At 41.4% G+C, this 19041-nt stretch overlaps 2 protein-coding genes and 3 non-coding genes across 5 annotated transcripts; 1 reads left to right on the plus strand and 4 right to left on the minus strand.

Moving 5' to 3' along the window:
• Positions 1 to 4624: 4624 nt before the first annotated feature.
• LOC148346587 (small nucleolar RNA SNORA73 family) lies at positions 4625 to 4837 on the plus strand. The gene has a single exon (XR_015848374.1). It is a non-coding gene; the product is annotated as a small nucleolar RNA SNORA73 family (small nucleolar RNA).
• Positions 4838 to 6815: 1978 nt separating this feature from the next.
• On the minus strand, positions 6816 to 18071 carry rps12 (ribosomal protein S12). Its single transcript, XM_088324917.1, has 6 exons — positions 17961 to 18071; positions 17787 to 17833; positions 15456 to 15572; positions 13815 to 13917; positions 12609 to 12710; positions 6816 to 6908 (listed from the first exon to the last, which is right to left on the minus strand). Exons 2-6 carry the CDS (start codon positions 17798 to 17800, stop codon positions 6846 to 6848), a joined length of 399 nt encoding a protein of 132 aa, XP_088181043.1. The 5' UTR covers positions 17801 to 17833; positions 17961 to 18071; the 3' UTR covers positions 6816 to 6845.
• Positions 9048 to 11436, minus strand: LOC148346589 (uncharacterized). The gene is made up of 2 exons (XM_088325636.1): positions 10732 to 11436; positions 9048 to 9932 (listed from the first exon to the last, which is right to left on the minus strand). The coding sequence occupies exons 1-2, from the start codon at positions 11170 to 11172 to the stop codon at positions 9048 to 9050; spliced, it is 1326 nt and encodes a 441-aa protein (XP_088181762.1). The 5' UTR covers positions 11173 to 11436.
• Positions 12786 to 12868, minus strand: LOC148346590 (small nucleolar RNA SNORD100). Its single transcript, XR_015848378.1, has one exon. It is a non-coding gene; the product is annotated as a small nucleolar RNA SNORD100 (small nucleolar RNA).
• On the minus strand, positions 15647 to 15722 carry LOC148346591 (small nucleolar RNA SNORD101). The gene has a single exon (XR_015848377.1). It is a non-coding gene; the product is annotated as a small nucleolar RNA SNORD101 (small nucleolar RNA).
• Positions 18072 to 19041: the final 970 nt, after the last annotated feature.

Here is a 19041-nt window from a genome sequence, read left to right on the forward strand (position 1 = left end):
GGAGCACAGCCACGGGGGGGATCTGCCTGCACCTCCATACCAGCAGGTTTCTGGAGGTCCAGATGGCGTCCTTGATGGCGGCGAGAGTGAGCCAGTCCCTGGCAAAGTCGTTCCGAGACCTCCTCGACCGACTCACCCCGTAAAGCACGTACTGTGCATCAGGGACCTCCCCTGCTGGCAAGTCCGGGAACTTCCCTAGTTGGTCGGCCATTGTCCACAAGACCTCGGCAGCGCTGCACTCACAAAAAAGGTGCCTCACCGACTCCTGGGCGCCACAGCCAGGTCGAGGGCACGTCGAAGTCGCTGACATTCCTCGGTGGTGCATTACGGCTCTGACTGGGAGAACTTCATGAGCCACCATCCATGACAAGTCTCGTAGTCTGTTTGGGAGGGCAGGATATTCACGTTGCTCCAAACCGTTGTAGGTTCGCCAAACGCAAGCCCCCGCACAGGGCTTACTGTTGCTCGCTCTTGCACAATAGCAATAAGGGCCCTGTGGTTTTGTAAAGTGTGACATTCTTGTGTTTCCAAATCAAACTTCTTTAAAAAATCCCGAATAAAGAGATGTGTTGGTGGCAAGTTAAATGAAACTGGAATCAAACGATTGTTTGGTACAAGCTTTAGCTTCCGCAAATATGAGCCCATCCAAAACCGGGTCATCGCTTGACTTTTCGGGTTGTTGGGTGGGCCCACAGCGTTTTGGAAGTGGAGAGAGACATTTTTTTCCCAGGACATTTGCTTCCCAGGAAAAGCTGGAGGTCAGGCACTCCTTTCCCTCCTTTTTCCTTTTTCTTTTTCATTGTATCTCTTTTTATCCTTTCCCACTTTGAGCCCCAGACAAAGCAAAAGATGGCTCGGTCCAGTTGTAACAGCACGTTTCTTTTGGGCATAAAAACTAAACTGATTGACAAAAGCATTGGGGAGTGTCCACAATCACTCACCTTTACCCGTCCCCACTTCCCATCAGCCCGAGTTTGCTCCGCTCCTTCTTTCTTATTTGCTCGTGAAATCCATACATCAGCAAGTGTCTCAAATAAATACATTACAAAAATATACAGTTGCAAATACATATTATACATGGTTACACATATTTACAAAGAAAGACAGTACACCGAGAGAGTTTTCAAAGCTTTAATAACAATAATAATATAATTTTCATCCCAAACTGTGCCTGTGAAAGGTACCAACGCGCTACTAATAACACGCTAGCAACGCGTCATGCGTGTCTGTTAAAAAAAGCCATACTGTAATTGCGAAATTCACGGTTAACCGTTCTCATCTTGCTCCCTATAACTGCCGCCATCAAGGGCGACTTCCTCAATATCAGAATGAACCTTTGTCAGACTGACAATTCTTACGCAAACTAAGAGGATGCCGTCTACCTCGGCGCATATATTCCACTGGTCAAAATCTTACCTTTTGTACTCGAGTGCCGCTGGTGGCAATTAGAAAAATTACATAAATTGGCTGCTTCACAGAATAAGCCGCAGGGCTCAACATTTGGGAAAAAACAGTCCGGAATTTACGGTAAATCTTTTCTGCCATCCATTATCTGCACTGCTTATCCTCAGTAGGGTCGCGAAGGTGCTGGAGCCCATCCCAGCTATTTTCAGGCAGTGGGCAAGGGACACCCTGAACTGGATGCCAGCCAGGTGCAGGGCACACAGAGACAGAGGACTCACTCGCTCATTCAGACCTCCGAACAATTTTGTCCAGCCAATTAACCTAACATGCATGTTTGTTGGGAATGTGGGAGGAAACCGGAGTGCCCGGAGGAAACCCACGAAACCACAAGGAGAACATGCAAACTCCACACAGGAAGGTTCGATCTCATGATCTCAGAGCTGTGCCGCACACACGCCAACCACTGCGCTGCCATGCTGCCCTCTTTTCTGCCATGTGAAAGACATTTTCTTATATTTGCTTAAAAAACTTCTTTGGGGTTAAAATTTGAGCACCTTTAAGTAGGACCAGCAACTAACTGACCTTGGTTTCCTCCAATTATGTTTCAAGGTTACATTGTTCATTTATGTGAAACATCTATCATCCATTCATTATCTGTGCCGATTATCCTCAGTAGCTGGAGCCCATCTCAGCTGTCCTTGGGAAAGTGGGCGGGGGACAACCACAACTGGTTGCCAGCCAGTCGGAAAGCACACAGAGACGGACAACTCACTCGCTCATTCACACCTCGAGATGATTCTGACCGACCAGTCAACCTGCCATGCATCCATCCATCCATCCATTATCTTCTGCTTATCCGAGGTCGGGTCCCGGGGGCAGCAGCCTTAAAAGGGAAGCCCAGACGTCCCCTCCTCCGGCTCATCCGACGGGATCCCGAGGCGTTCCCAAGCCATCCCAGAGAAATAGTCTCTCCAGCGTGTCCTGGGTCACCCCCGGGGCCACCTGCCGGTGGGAGATGCCCGGAGCACCTCCCGAGGGAGGCGTCCAGGAGGCATCCTTAGCAGATGCCCGAGCCACCTCAACTGGCTCCTCTCAATGCGGAGGAGCAGTGGCTCTACACAGAGTCCCTCCCGGATGACTGAGCTTCTCACCTTATCTCTAAGGGAAAACCCAGACACCCTGCTGAGGAAACCCATTTCGGCCACTTGTATCCGGGATCGTGTTCTTTCGGTCATGACCCAAAGTTCATGACCATAGGTGAGGGTAGGAACGTGGATCGACCGGTAGATCGAGACCTTTGCCTTTCGGCTCAGCTCCTTCTTCACCACCACGGACGGGTAAAGGGTCCAAATGACGGCAGACACTGCACCGACTCGTCTGTCGAGCTCCCGTTCCATCTTACCCTAACTCGTGAACAAGACCCCAAGATACTTGAACTCCTCTACTTGGGGCAAGATCTCTTCACCAACCCGGGGAGAGCATGCCACCCTTTTCCGACTGAGTACCATGGTCTCGGACTTGGAGGTGCTGATCCTCATCCCAGCCGCTTCACACTCGGCTGCGAATCGCTCCAGTCAGAGCTGAAGATCACGGCCTGAGGAAGCCAACAGCACCACGTCATCTGCAAAAAGCAGTGACGCAACGCTGAGGCCCCCAAACCGGACTCTATCCACACCAAGGCTGCGCCTAGAAATTCTGTCCATAAAAGTTATGAACAGAATCGGTGACAAAGGGCAGCCCTGGCGGAATCCAACCCTCACCGGGAACGAATTCGACTTACTGCCGGCAATGCGGACCAGACTCTGGCACCGGGCATACAGGGACCGCACAGCCCGGATAAGACTATGCAGTACCCCATACTCCCGAAGCACCCCCCCACAGGGCCTCCCGAGGAACACAGTCGAATGCCTTCTCCAAGTCCACAAAACACATGGTGCATGGACTGGCAAACTCCCATGCACCCTCAAAGACCCCAGAGCGTGTGGAGCTGGTCCAGTGTTCCACGGCCAGGACGAAAACCACACTGTTCCTCCTGAATCCGAGTTTCGACCTCCTGGCGGACCCTCCTCTCCAGTACCCCTGAACAGACCTTACCAGGGAGGCTGAGAAGTGTGATTCCCCTGTAGTTGGAACACACTCTCCGGTCCCCCTTCTTAAAGAGGGGAACCACCACCCCAGTCTGCCATCTGCCATGCATGTTTTTTTGATGGAAATTTAGAAAGTGAACCATTTGTGTTTTTTGGAATGTGGGAGGAAACTGGCACCCAGTACGATATACAGTAATGTTGTTACTATGTTGTTAGGTTAAATAGACTTAATCGCTTTGATGATTTTTCTAGATAATCACAGGTACCCAGCAATGGTGAGGTATTTTCAGGACAGGTCCGCAGAGAGCACTCTGGTGCCTGTTGGCAGTGGCGGTTCTACACTGAATTACTCCCTGGGAGAGACTGCCTCACAAGCTAGCTAACTTTTTAACTGGTTAGGCAAGCTTTGTCATGAAACCATCCAACCATTATATGCACCGCTTATCCTCAGTAGGGTTGCGGGGGTGCTGGAGCCCGTCCCAGCTATCTTCGTGCATTGAGCCAGTCACAGGGCACACAGAGACAGACAACTCACTCGCTGATTCAAACCTAGGAACTATTTGGACCAGCAAATTAACCTGACATACATGATTTTGGAATGTGGGAGGAAACCGAAATGCCCGGAGGAAACCCACGCAAGCACGGGGAGAACATGCAAACTCCACACAGGAGGATTGGAACCCATGACCTCAAAACTACCGCAGAAGCGCTAACCACTCATCCGCCGTCATGAAACCAAATTGTAGCAAATAGCTAATGTTCGTAGTTCATACTACCCGATTATATGAACATTTGGTTGAATAATTCAAGACAAAACGTTAAGTCAAATGATAGAAACGAGTACCTGAATTTTTAAGTTATGTAGTAACGCATTATTCTAAGGTGAAATTACACCAGAGTGCGAGCTGGGTGAAAACCGAATTAGCTCAAGACACGGATACCAAGCGTAATCATATAAGACTGTTGCATACCTTTATCCTTTATTCGTTTTTAATCTTTTTTCTTTTTCTACATTGGGCTTAGGACGATCTTTCTCCATTCGTCTAGAATGTCACCAGATGCCCATCTCTCAACTGTCACTCACAGCACTAAGGAATAAAACATATTCATTCTAAAGTTTTCATTTTGTGTATCCGACGTGGACATCCAGACAGTTCTCTCCTGGCTCTGTCCTGGTGGCTTATGGGAGCATAGTCTTTGTGCTCTGACGTCCATTCCAGTTCCACGTTGTTGTACAAAATGTTTCGTCCCCGATCTGATAATCGATGCGGACGACCGTTCTGCATATTCCTAAACCTTCCCAGAGTCCTTTTTGGGCGGGGAGCTAAACCGTACAGTGCACATTGAAAACCACTTTTGTGATAGTCTTAATTTTCGCAAGTCATTTTCTTACAATGTGAGTTGTGAGTTTAGGCATACCCGTCAACCTGTAGGTTTTTGCCGTACAAAGTACGTTTATTATGCATTTTAAGACGTGTACGACGTACGAGAAAATCTGTACGGAAAAACGCAAATTTGTCAATTATGGGTACCATCCGGTAGACACCGACTATCACGAATTGAGAATCAATCAAGTCAAACGAGTTCGCTGCGGAAGCCTCTATCTCGGTATCGTTTTTTTTCCGTTGCAAACGAAGCAAGCGGTTTGATGTAGTGAAAGGATGTCAGTCTCTTTTTAGAGAACCAGCTTTTTCGGCTCAACTAATTAAACGGCTCACTTGCTTTGATGCATTATATTACGAATTATTTATTATATTATTTTAATATTCCATTAATTTATATTTTAAGTTATAAGTGTGCATATGAAGTATGTTCAGTAGTGTGTGTCAGAGAGAGAAATATAATTAGATAGTGAGAAAAAGTGTGTGAGTGATGAGAGGTGCCTTTGTTTGGAGGGGGTATGTGACCTCCAGGGTAGTTGCTGTGTTAACTCTGGCTAAGGTGCATTTGATGTGTGTATTGGGGGTGGGCACTTTCCTTTAAATCAGGGTTAGGGAACTTATGGCTCGGGAGCCATATATGGCTCTTTTCATGAGTACGTATGGCTCAGAATTTTTTTTTTATCTATTGCATATCTCTCTGAGGCGTTCCAGTCAAGTGATTTCATCTCGATTTTGGTCCATATAAAGCCGAAGCAACTTAATGCAGAAGTTCGCTAAGAAACCATTTAAACTGATAAATAAAAACGCTGGCAAACGACTTTGATTGGGTGAGCAGTACAGGTGGGCGGATCCCTGCACAGAACGCAAGGCACTTCCTCCTCTCTCTCTCTCTCTGTGCAGTCTACACCGAAAGTGAATATGACGGTATGCTTATCGTTTGGAGTAATTTGCGACATTTTTCCAAAGAACTTTGCATGCGCATTGTCTTGAAACTGTTAAGGACAAATTTCATGGGAAAAATATTGCCTCAACACTTAACTGAAGGTGGAAGACAAATTGTAAATGGCATATTTACATTGATTTGGGGCACAGGATTTGTAAGTGAATTTTACAAAATGGGGAACTTAATGTCAGCAGCAAGTATGGTGGAATTCTCCTGTGCATGCAACTTCATAAATCTTCAGTATGTTTGTATTATGCATGTTTCAGGTGTGAAGTTTACACATTTACAAAAGATGTGAATAAACATTTAACATCACTCAGTGGTAAATGTGTAGGCAGAGATTAAATTTAGATTTTATAAGCACATGTGCAAATGGTTTAAAAGAATCTGTTAATTTCATTTAATCTCAAAGTGCATTGCTATATTTTGCTCTACCCATTTTCAGTTTTGTGCCTTTGTAGAATCATTGGGATGAGTAGCAAGGCATGTATGTGAATGATAAAAGTAAATTGTAGATTTGTCCATGAGATAAAATGTTAGTTACATGTCATCATTTTTTTTAATGTTCTTGTGCTACTTTACACTCAAATAGAAGATATTTTGGTTATCTATAGCATGTAAGGTAATCACTGTATAAGAAGCCCCCCAATTTCATTTCTTTAGTATGATGAAAATCTGTTCAACAGCAATTATGTTACCAATTGTAGATCTAAAATTGCTATTGTTACTGATGTATCAGTGTAATGACAGCATAGAGGTAAGTTTAACTCAGATCCTTTATGACAATGTAGCGCTATTTTGCATTTGTTAATGTGGTTCTGGTCCCCCGTTAACAGTGATAATCGACGGATCCCTGTACTTGCACGGGCAAAAAAGCTGCAATGATCATTTCAGCTAGAAGATGGAATATTTGTCAGTTACATACACTAACCTTTAAAAGTGCAAGTAGGAAAGAACAAATGACAATGTTAAGCAGAGTATTACAAAAGTCCACAAGAGTCATAGTTTCCAAAATTTTATTGCCCCCCTTTACTTCTTTGATTTGAAGTATTCCACAATGACATCCTTTGCTTGGGACTCCTTGCCATAGTCCTGCAAACATTGGGAGAAATGGAAAAAGTCAAACACAAGGGGAAACAAGCTAATACAGGGTTTTGGCTGGAACCAAAGTGACAAGAGATGCGATTGTTGCCATTTTCAGGGACCCCAAGTCACCACCGGTGAAATGACGGAGCTCGTACCGTGGCGTTTATTATAGCCAGTTTTTAAACAGATGCATGCCATGGCAGGGGCAAACCACCTGGACTTGTCTGGCATCAAACTCAAGCAACCAGCAGTCCAGTTAATTCTACTTAGAATAATGTCAATCTGACGAAATCATGGAAGATATTAATGGCAAAAAAAAAGTCACACTACTGGTTAAGAATTGGACTGCAATTAACAGTTTCGATAATCCGTGAATCAGTTGATATTTTGACGAAACATTTTTTCAAAAACATTTCTAATGCAGGGATGTGATTTGACCAAAGTGAAATTATCTGAAAATTAGCGGGGGGGGGGGGGGGGGGGGGGTGATTGCTAGCTGGGGGGGGGGGGGAAACCAGGTAGGACCAGGGCAGTGCCCTGGTGGGGGGAAAAGTGGGGCGAAGCCCCCCCCCGGAGCTCATGGGTTTTTTTAAGTACTTTCAATGCACTCAGATGACAAAGAAATAGACAAGACAACAGCATAAATTTTCAATGTATATTGAACTATCCCATATAAAATTACAGTTTAAGTCAACTCAAAATCAGTCACATTAAAAAACATTTCCCCAACGCCACTATCTTAATTGTAAAGAAGATGGTTCCAGTGGCAAGGGAGACCCTAGACGACCGGCATCTTTCTACAACTGCAGGCGGCTAACGGGATCCAGGTCTGTAGGAAACCGCCTCAAAGCGTGCCGCCACCAGCTTTTGGGATCACTCTTAGTCTGGACTCTACCCTTCGACCTGTTCGGCTTGGGTAACCCTACCAGGAGTACGAGACTCCCGCCGACATAGCTCTGGGGGTCATGGAGACGCGCAAAGTGCCCCACCACGATAAGGTGGTGATCCGTCGGGACACAGCTAAATCCATTCACATGACCCAAACACTACTTCCTCCTAGACTTCATTGCTTTGGAATGGGTCTTTCTAGCCTGCTTCTGTGCAGCTTTGATGGTTCTTCTTGAGGCAGCCTTGCTCATTTGGGTGTCCTGTTTCACAGCAAGTTCTGTTCGTTTTGCAGACAACATAGCTGCTTCTGCATCCTTCTCCTCCCTGTACCTTTTGGAGGATGTCCTCAGATTTAGGCACAGTATGGACTGCACAGGATCCATCAGAATGTCTTTCCTTCCAAAATGGCTGACAGAGGTGGTATTTCTTGCTCTTAGGGCATATTTTACAGTCTGGATAGAACTGTATGTGGCTATGTCCATTCTGCATGCTTTGGGGTTCAGGACATCACCCATGACACTAAAAGCCCCCTCTACTTGCGGCCCATGAGAGCCTTCACCATCTTGGCCAGGGTTGGGTATCTTCCAACAGCAAAGACTTGGGCCCACCAACGATCCAGTGCAATTGCCTTCCCCTCTGAGTCCAAAGGTGTTGGCAACTCACTGTCCAACTGGTATTCTCTCACCTCGAGATCATAGTTCCCCAGCTCTGACTCATCAAGGACATTGGTGACCAACGACGACAGCTTCTTCAGTTGGTTTAAAGTTGAGCTGTGTCCTCTGGCAAGTGGGTCAATGGCAGAGGCTGCTTTCAGAAGCTTGCTGTTCATGGGCAACTTTTTCTGAAGGTACAGACCACATGCCAGATATGCTGCCTTGGCTTTGGCTTTGAACTTGAACACAACTGACGACTTGTTAGAAGAATCCATCAGTTTGCTGGTGACACCACCATAGAAAATATCATTTTCTCGGAGTTGGTTGGCTTTGTTGTTCAGTTCAATTTCTGTCAGTTTACAGCCTTGAAGGGACTCTGGCTTTAGGAAACAGGACAAGAACTTCTTGAAGAAGGACACTTGCTTGTCGTTCAGCTTGTGGATCATTGGCGTTTTCGTCTCAAAGGTGATCACATAGTTCTTCAGCAAGGGCAGAACTGCTGTGTACAGGTTGAGGGTGAGAAGCGTATCCAATCTTGTGAAGAATATCTTCTCATAGATCCTCTGCTTCCTCTTCCTTCCTTCCTCAGTCATGTTCTTTTGGCCTAAAGCTGATTGTATGTCTTTGAGTTTGGCTTTGACTTCTCTTGAAAGATCCTTCTTGTGGTAGATGGCCATGATGGTGGGAAGATGAGTTCTTTATCTCCTCTGCCAAGAAATGCATAGTAGAAGATGGTAAAGACATCCATGAGGCGTAAGGTGGACATTGAAACATTATAGTTTGAAAGCCATCGATGGCTGACAAATCTCTCTGGCATGGTGAAGGTGATGCCTGTCAGAAAGCAAATTTCTTGAAGAGCTTCCTTAAGATCGGTTGACCACTTGAAATCGTTGAAGAGATCATTATGGAGTCCTTCAATCTTGTACTCAAATGGCTTGCAAAAATGCTTAGAGGCGTTGTGGATGTGGTGACAGGTATCCCCATCTATGTCAAGGAGATGTGGTGCTGGTCCCTCTCGCAAACGCGTCTCAACTCCAGATTTGGAACCCCGCATCACTGCACATGAGTCCATCAACACAGACACCAAATTGCTCCAGGGAATATTGTTCTTGGTCATGAGGGCTGAGAGTTCATCAAAGAGAGATTTGCCGTCAACTTTAACAACACTCAAAGATGCTAAATGTTCCACCACAACAGACTTTGTCGACGGGGAGAAATAGCTGACGAGAACACACAGGACACGGTGTAGATTGTTGCTGGTGGACTCATCAATGTTCATTGAAAAGTGGGAGGATCTTAAGTTTGTTAAAGTCTCATCAAGCATAGTATGGGCAAGGCCATACTTTGTTTTGTAGGATGCACTGGTTCTATCCATGGACAGTCCATTCAGAGCTTTTGGATCCCTTGCCAGTTCCTTTGACAGTGTGATGAGCTTTGGGGCCATGGTGAACGGAAGAGAATTTTCGGCCAGCACTCCCAACAGCATTGCCTGAAGAATAAAAGAAATTTAACAATAATCAGTAAACAATTAAATAATTTAAATAATTATTTGAATTATAATCCAAAATGTCATGCGACCAAAGTAAATAAAAAAGGATTTAGTCTAAACTTTCATGCACATTCACATGTCAGAGTATTTATTATGGTGACAAAAAAATGTTGAAAATTAGCTACAAACCATTGGAAATAATATTTACCATGCAATAAATCATTTAATCAATCATTCTTAATACATAATGGATAACAAAAACATAAAATACCTCATGCAGCAAGCTCTGATAAAAACACAATCATGCATTCGACTAAGATCATCTCTGTAACTGCATACATCAAGACACTCAACATCTTGAAACCTAAAAAGTGCAAACATGCAGCATTCATTTGAGTTTGTGTCAATGATTAACCATGTTATTAATATTAAGTAAATTATGTACCATAATAATATCGTGGCCATTAAGAAAATCAATGGTAGAATATCATACAAGTACTTAATTTAAAAAATATAAATACTGACAATAGTTTTGATTACTATTAGGCTTAATAATATTTTTAAATTTCCTAAATCATATTTTAAATGTAATAATTTATTTCTTTAATAGCAGCGTATCCAAGTATTTGATAAATGAAAGTACAATAAGTATAGGCCCTACAGTAAAGTGTTGGTGTAATGTACACATGAAAATCTATTATTGTAATTGTTAAATATTTATGGCCATTTTTATTACGTTATAATATTTTCGAAAAAAATGGGAAAACTGTCAAATAAATTTGAAAAGTTTACCACCTACCTCAAAATTCACGACTCTATCAGCAACTGGTACAGGTTGTTGGGGTGGATCACGTCTCTTTATTACCGCTTCCGATTGTGATGTCAATAAGGGATGGAGGCCGTAAAGTTTTGGAGTTTTCGTTTGGGCACCGAAACTTCCAGCGATGGAATAATTTGTCGTTCTTGACTGGAGTTCTTTCACGTGTTTTTTGCTCTTTGCGTGACTTTCAAGAGCTTTGAAACCTCTCCCACCATAGTCGATGGTATCATGACACCAAATGCAAAGTGCTTTCCCGGCACGATCGATCTTCCGAATAAAGTCATTGAACAAATTCGTCACAGTCTTCTTTCCAACATTCGTAGATAATTCCTTCTCCAACCAGTCCCATCGAAACTTGTTTTTTACAATCTTATCAATTTCTTTAGCTCGCGGAGCATCTTTGCGTTCGATCACGGACATCTTTCTTTAAACACCCGGCAAAAACGTGTGAGAAATGAACAATGGCACACTCCTATAACAAGCGCGTTTATTGGTCAACACGAGACTTCAACCAATCGCAAGTACGTTTCATTTCAGTTACGGAAACACTCAAATGGCATGCTGTCGAGACGAAATCGTTTTTTTTTACCAATTAAAACACCGGAAATTTTAAAATTTTATTTTTGGAGATAAAAAAAGCGGAATTCCGCGAATTAGCGGAAAAATCACATCCCTGCTAATGACATAAAATTTGGTTTAAATGGATGAAAAGACAGAATATTCTAATATAAAAATCAAGTGGTTGTCAAATAATTTACACCGGCAAATCTCTTCCTACCACTTGATCTTAAGATATTTAATTCAGACATAAACCAAAAAGAGCAATATGACATTTGATGTGTAGCAACATTTTTTTAAGCCGTAAAGATATCAAACCCGCTGTTCAAAATATTGTCAATGAATTAGTTTGCTCCCTTGAAGATTTGGTGACTTAGTGTTCGACCGTTTCATGCCAATTTAGTTTGCATCATTACACCACTCAAGTCGTTTAAAAGGATATTAAAAACGGTCTCGGAGCTCCCTCTGTCGGACTAAAATGATACAACAATGAGATTCAACGCGCGCTTCTATGCATCGATTCCACGTGTTTAGGAAGAATGATGCGGGAGTGAAAATAGTGGCACGAGATTTCAATATAAATCGGTTGATCATCAGGTACAATCTACAAAAAAAACAGATCGCATAATGCATAGTAATGTAAGAAGTGCAGTGCCGATGCAAACGGCGGTCATTTGCAAGAGATAAGGGAAAATCTTAGATGAGATGTAGAAACCTCTTTGGCTCAAGGATCAGCAGCAGCGCTAGTCACGAAACTCTTGGCTGAGGGGTTTTCGCTCACGGATATAGCCAACAGCAAATATTGAACGTAGCACAAAGGTTGCAAATTAAATGAATGATGCCATTCAATGCTACAGCGTCATTTATGACAAAAAAAAAAGTGTGCAGTCATTGTTGGATCGCTTTTTTGGCCACCACACCCTCCAAGGAAGATGCAAAGCAAACTTCATTTAGCCTCTGAGGAGGATACTATTGAAGCCAATCAAAAAGTAGGTTAAACCCAAATATTTAATTAAATGTTATGCTGCAGTTTTACTTACACAAGCCTCAAAAATATTTTCCATGCCAAGTATAGCACTTTTCGGCTCACGAACGAGCCTCTGGAACGTATCTTGTTCGTAAGTCAGGGAGCGCCCATTTTGGAGGCGTGAGGGAATCACATTACACTATGACATTTGACAATGCATCTTGTCATACAAAAAGAGGCATTCATTTGTGCAATAGGCGGCACTTGTTTAATTAAATGCTCATAAAAGCCTGTATAAAAAGACCCCAAAACACTGACCAGAGGCACTTACCTTAACAACAACACAGCTGCAGCCGACCACCTTGCGGGCTTTGCCCTCACGGTCAATCTTACACAGACCGACCCATTCGCCCAACTTCTTGTTGTCTTCAACCTGAGAAAGGGCGAGAGAAAAGGCTGTAACCAGCGACAACAACGAAGGACAGAAAGACAACACGTACAACCTAGCTGCATCTCAGACATAAATTGGGCAACAGTGGCAATATCGTCACGGCTTTCAAAAGAGGGAGCCAGATTATCATAAAGGATGCAGCCAAAGCCTTTGAGTGACCCACAAAAATATCCCGACTACCACGTAGTCTTAAATTTTCCTTGTGATACACATGACCTAAAGAACAGCCAATTAAAACCAAAAACATCTGAGCATATAGTAGGGCCGAAAAAATTAATAGACAGCGAATTCCACTGTAGACTATTGTCACCAGACCCTTTCCAACAGATAGAGGAATCCATCGACATGAGTAATCTCTGCCGAGAGGCACTAATGCACAAGCGTCCGTCTCAAGCAGTAACACACAAATACAGCGTCAACATCAAGGGCACGTGCCAAAACGTCTAAAGTTTGGGAGCAATTTATTCTGGATATGGCGAATGAAGACTAGTAAAGCAGGCATCGAGTGTCATGGCAGTGCCTCAACTAATCGCTGACATTTAAATAGATACAGTTAAAATTGAGTCAGACTCGCCTCAGTAAGATTTAGGAACATTTGGCCAATACAGTTATGAAAAGGCGCATTGTACATTTTATACTCTTATCTCTCTACAAAAAAGTGCGTGAACATTATGGAAGACTGCATAACAAACTCAAGGGACATTATATGCATCCAGTTTAAACAAAAAAAAACAACGAATTTTGAAGTACTTTAGTAACAGACTTTGCAGTCAACTACTGAATGTACTTTACGAAATGCACATAATACGTTTAGTTTACTGTTCCAATGTTTACGATTTTTTTCTTAACTCAAAGAAAAAAATCAGGTATATTTACAACTTATTTTTGTAAGAATCTGCAGTATGCCAAATTAAAGATTTTTCATTGTACTCATTCTTAGGTTTCACATTTGCCTCATAAATTCATGTCAAATGTAAAAAAAAACTATCCATTTTATTCACTGTATCCTTTCAATAGTCTTGGCTGCACATGATATACTATTTAGTGAACTTAAAAAATAGATAATAACTACATCATCTGGCTTACCTTAATAAGGTTGATCTGATGCTCAGCGCAGAGAGCCTCTACCAGTTTGACGTAAGTTGGTTCGTCACAGTTGGCAGCCAGCACGCACAGATGAGCCTGACGCCTGAATTTCATCAGAGTGGAAGCATTAAATGCAGTGAAAATTATAAACCACCATTTCTTTAAATTGCATTTCCTTTTGCCAAAAAGCTCAGACAGAATTGGGTAACAAATGGCATTTCTCTTCAGGGAGTTCAGAAGAGGGAGCCAATATATCATCACTGATATTGTAACTCAGGGTTCACAGTGGGTACAATTACATGCAGGCAATAATTCAAATTAAAAAAAAATTACAGCCTACCATATCAAAATATGTAATATTTTGAGTTTTTAACCATTAAACAATATTAAAAACAAGACTAGAAATATTTCTGAAGATTTACAATTAAGAATATATGCCATTTGATTCATCGGGCAGACACAAACGTTGATGTTATACAGTAGATACTAAGTACTTGTATTGAATCAATGCTCCTCCACTAACTTCCTTGGAGCAGAGTGCAATGCAAGGGAATTTAAGTTTGACAGATATAAAGTTTATTTTAATCGCATTGCTGCTTTGGCTCTTTTGCCTCGTCTGTGACGAAAACTATCCAGTCATTACTATTTGATTTTGTATTGTGTGCATTTTTTTTCGAGTAGAGGACATTACTGTAGTGCTTTCCGCCGCGAAAGGTCACCCAGCATCCGCCCCAAAGAAGAAATTTGGCTTTTACTTCCAAGTTCGTGTGTAAACATACGAGTACTGTATCTCTAGTGCGACAAGTACTTGAATGTTTTTAACTGTTTAATATCCCGTGCATCCATTAAATATGGTTGGTGCTAAGTGTTAAGGACCTCTTGAAGCCCATCTTCCAAAAGTATGTTAAACCTCACTTTGAAGAGCATGTAATTTTATACAATGTTGATTTTTTTAACAAAACAGGTTACTTATACAAGCCTTAGACATGCATCAAATACAATATATAGTGCTGAAGCAACTTAAATTTAAATTACAAAATCGTCCGCAAGCTATCTTGTTCGCAAGTAGGGCAGCGTCTATTAGATCAGTAGTGATTAATACATTACAGTAATCCCCCGGTTATCGCGGTTAATGGGGACCAAAACCACTCGCAAAAAGTGAAAATCCGCGAAGTAGCGACGCCCCTTCCATAATGCCTAAAAAAAAATAAACATTTTAATTATTTTATTTTATTATTATTTTAGATCCACAGAGCTCTGAACCCGCAAACGTGGAACCACGGAGTAGTGACGCCACTTCAAAAATGCTAAAAAAAAATGTTTAAATTATTTTAATATTATTTTTTAGACTTGCGAAGCTCTGAACCCGCGAACGTGGAACCGCAAAGTAGCAAGGTCCCACTGTATATTTACTTAAACTGATCATGGGCACCAAAATTCCAAGTATCGTCTACCACTAGAAACATTATAAATGACTATCCGATTAAATTGCTCCAAAAATGTGATGAGAGTTTGTACAACTGTTAGTCATGCAAAATCAATTCAGATGTGGAAGAAAAAAATCTGAATTTTGATGGATTGACAACTGCCTGCATGTGAATGTACCCGTTAACAGGTGAAGTTAGCATACATCCCACTCACTTGTCTAGGGCTTTGGCGGCTTCACGGATTCCACGGGCAAGTCCATCATTGACGAGTGCGGTCTTGAGCACTTCAGGGAGAGCGGTGTTGACATCCATCACACCTCCAGCGGCGACGCTGTGGTGCAAACGGGAAAGGTTTACTAATGTACAAAAAAACAATCCTTCGATTAAATGATCACAGAACTGCAGGCTTGTCAGACGACAGATGTCACCCATTTGAAGGTGAAGGGGTATCCGACAAAAGATTGAAAGTCATCATTCAAGCATGCAAAAGTTAAATTAAAGTGGACCACCCGAAGTTAAAATGTTCAACCATTTTATTACGCATTTTGGGCCATACTTTGAACGGCATAGGTGAGGTTAGAAACCTTTGGCCATTTTTATGAGTAGATTTCTCTGAAAACATTCAGGCCTGAGGCGTGTTCAGGAGAGTGAGTGATTGCTATCGCGAGCTATCGCTAGCTTCTGAACGGCCAGTGATTATTGAGCGCTCGCGTGCCCGAGTAATCACGGGAGAAAGGCCGCTTACTTTGATTTCCAACATGGCGTCGACAGTGCAGAAGATGGAGGATCTCACCCTGACGAGTGCTGTTGGCGATGTAATATATCGTCTTACATTGCCTGGTAATGTTTGTGAACAATGCAAGACAGGTATGACCCTTCCACTGCGTTTAGGATAACCTTAACTGTGTCAATATGCGAACTGTCGCTCATATCAGCCAACTCGCTCAAAGCAAGCTGTAGAACGAAATCCATTGTACTGTCGTCGGCCATTTTGGATCAGTAAGGCAATCACAGTGAGCGATTACAAAACGTTCAGCAGTGCGCGGCAAGCGATTATCAAGAGACTACATGTCTGATCACTCTCCTGAACACGCCTCTGTACTGATATATACTAACAGGCAAAGCAATGAAGGGCAATTCTTCCTTGGTAAGAAGTCACATGACAATATTTTCTCTGTCTCAGGCAATGAGATGCATTAAAATACATCTGAATGCCACCATTTCCAAAATATTCTAATCAATTTTTAAGTATGTGTTAATTATAAAAAAGTTATGAATGATCATACAATTTGCCTGAGGCTTTACAGGACAATTGTTTGTAGAATAAGATTCGTAGCCATACAACTGCAAGGGAAGAAAATAATTACAACCCAATTCCCCACATCACATAGCTGAGGTAAATACTACCACATTCTTTGATTTTGTAAATGTCATTAAATGCTCATCTGCAGTCCATTCACACCCATGATTCACAAATATGCTAAAAAAATAAATTCAAAGATCTCAACTGCAGACATGTGATAAATTTTGAGCAGGATACTTCTCGTGATAGAGTTCAGGCATGGTTTAGGAGATCAAAGAGGTTTGCCACCCTTACCTTACATATTTTGTTAACCAAAACCTGCCGTGACCCTTAGTTTTCTGGTATTACACCCTATGTTAACAGACTGGTGGCAACAAGTCTTCAATCAGCTGTAATACACCAAAACAATTCTACATCAATTTTTAGCTCGATTGGTTACCCGATCCATGAAAATATTCGTCATTTCTAGTCGTATAAAACTCAAGTTTCAATTTAGAAATTTAGATTTAAATGAACTTCAAGAATGTTAAAGGTTCTTTTACCAGACTTCGTTTTAGCTTTTTTCTATGGAAAGTTTGCTTAACTAATCACAACGGCGTTATGGGTCTTAACCGAATTCTAGTAAGTCTATAGGTGATTAAGTATGCGCTATTATACATGTTCTGCAAAAGGTGACACTTAAGTGTATTTACAGAGCAGAGATCATACTTGCAAATTATACACAATCCACTTTTTCATTTTGGCTGCAGCGAGTGCCATAGAATCTTACTTTTGTGGTCGGGTCGTGACCGACTACATTACAAAAGAACTAAATTAAGATTATGTTACAGTAGACATTCGTAACAGTCAAGATGTATTGATGCAATTGATAAAGTATGCCTTATAACCCTAATACGGTAGGTGGCGACCCTTCCACGCGAGTTTAATAGGGATGCTTTATAAAATAACACCAACTTACTAAAAATAAATCAATCTTGTGGTTACAGACATCAATTAACCCAATTACATTCAACGGGGGTTAATATGAGAGGGGGAACTGATATTATAAAAATTGTGCAACATGCCAAAATGTCTTATTGTCTTTAAAGCGCATGCAAAGAACTCTATTTAAATTATACAAGTGGAACAATTGATGGTAAATTACATACATTTGCTCCGTTATATCAATACACAGACAAGTATAATTACGTAAAATCAGATCGTTTACCCCCGTCCCACATGCATCTCTATCTCTATGCTTACCCTTCCTCGGCCATTGTTGATTGATGATGGACGGCGAACCTTAACGTCTGCAATAAAACACATACAATATGAGTGAGTTATTTTCCATCGATAATTACTCGCTTTTAAGGTTTCACAATGTAGGATGGTTAGAATTGGAACGGATTTGGCTTCGCGTGTATAGAAATCGCATACCTGCCTCCTTTTTTAGCTTGGGAAAGAGGACGTCAGAATTCCGCGACGAGCCTTTATTCAAGGAAGGAAGGACCCTTAATGAAGTCGCCCGGGGACTGCCTGTGCACATTTTTATTTTATTTTCAACGTTCATTTCTTCCTTTTTGTATGCATATATATGTTACCAAAATGAATGAAATTGAAAAGTTCATTTTTTTCAGATCAAATTGTGAAAACATTGTAGAGATTTGATTCTGGGCCTAAAAATTAAAACGCCTCGGTTAGGTAAAGGGATAACGGACTTCGTGTGTACTGCCGCGAGGGGGGAAAGTACCAAATATTGATTTAAAAAAAGTTACATAAAAATGTTTATAACTATTGAAAAAAGCTAACTTTTTTTAATATAAACGAATTATTTTCTGAAATATTATATAACTTATTTCTATTGATTTACTTTCTAAATAACTAATTGAAAAAATAGTTTAAAAAAAGGAAAGTAAGGAAAAAATATCCTTAAAATGACAAAATAATGGGCCAACTGTGCAGAAATTTAGCGGGGAATTGCAAATATCTGTTTGAACACAAACAAAATACCATAGCGTATATCAACTTTGTTTTTAAAAAAAAAAGCGAATAGACTTCTAAATTTGACATTGTTTTTAAATACTTTAGTCATAATTTCCCCCAAAAAACACAATAATTAATCTTCATAATCCTACCCCTATTTGAGAAACAGTGTATTGTTAGTAAGTTAGTCATTCTAAATCTACACTCTGCATTAAAAAAAAGTTACAACATAGTTAAAAAATGTGTTCCGCTGTCAGATAATTCTTGCGCATGTTTTTCAAGAAAAAGAAGACAAATATTTCAATTTTAAGAAAGTAACATTACACTGGAAAAACAGTTGAACACAAGTAAAATGTTGCACATCATTTTGCTGATTAATTCTCTACTTAATTAACTTTAAAAAAAATACGTTGGAACGTAGTAAAAAATGTTCTTCCTCTGAAATATAATTTTGGGTCTTGCGTCATTTTTGTTATTTTTCTTGAAAAACGGTAAAAATGTAGTCAGACTTGATTTTTTTTTTTTAAAGGCAACC

The sequence above is a fragment of the Urocampus carinirostris genome, chromosome 20 (genome assembly GCF_059441175.1).
Source record: "Urocampus carinirostris isolate Australia breed hairy pipefish chromosome 20, RoL_Ucar_1.0, whole genome shotgun sequence".
In the NCBI taxonomy this organism is placed as follows: Eukaryota; Metazoa; Chordata; class Actinopteri; order Syngnathiformes; family Syngnathidae; genus Urocampus; species Urocampus carinirostris.

Bases quoted from the DNA above. Each gene is read 5' to 3' on its own strand.
- LOC148346589 (XM_088325636.1), bottom strand. From the start codon at position 11,172: ATGTCCGTGATCGAACGCAAAGATGCTCCGCGAGCTAAAGAAATTGAT. The intron at 9,933-10,731 runs GTAGGTGGTAAA...TTTATTCTTCAG, and splicing joins ATAGAGTCGTGAATTTTGAG to GCAATGCTGTTGGGAGTGCT.
- rps12 (XM_088324917.1), bottom strand. The intron at 12,711-13,814 runs GTAAGCCAGATG...GCCCTTTCTCAG, and splicing joins ATCAGATCAACCTTATTAAG to GTTGAAGACAACAAGAAGTT. The intron at 6,909-12,608 runs GTAAGTGCCTCT...CAATGTTTGCAG, and splicing joins GCAGCTGTGTTGTTGTTAAG to GACTATGGCAAGGAGTCCCA.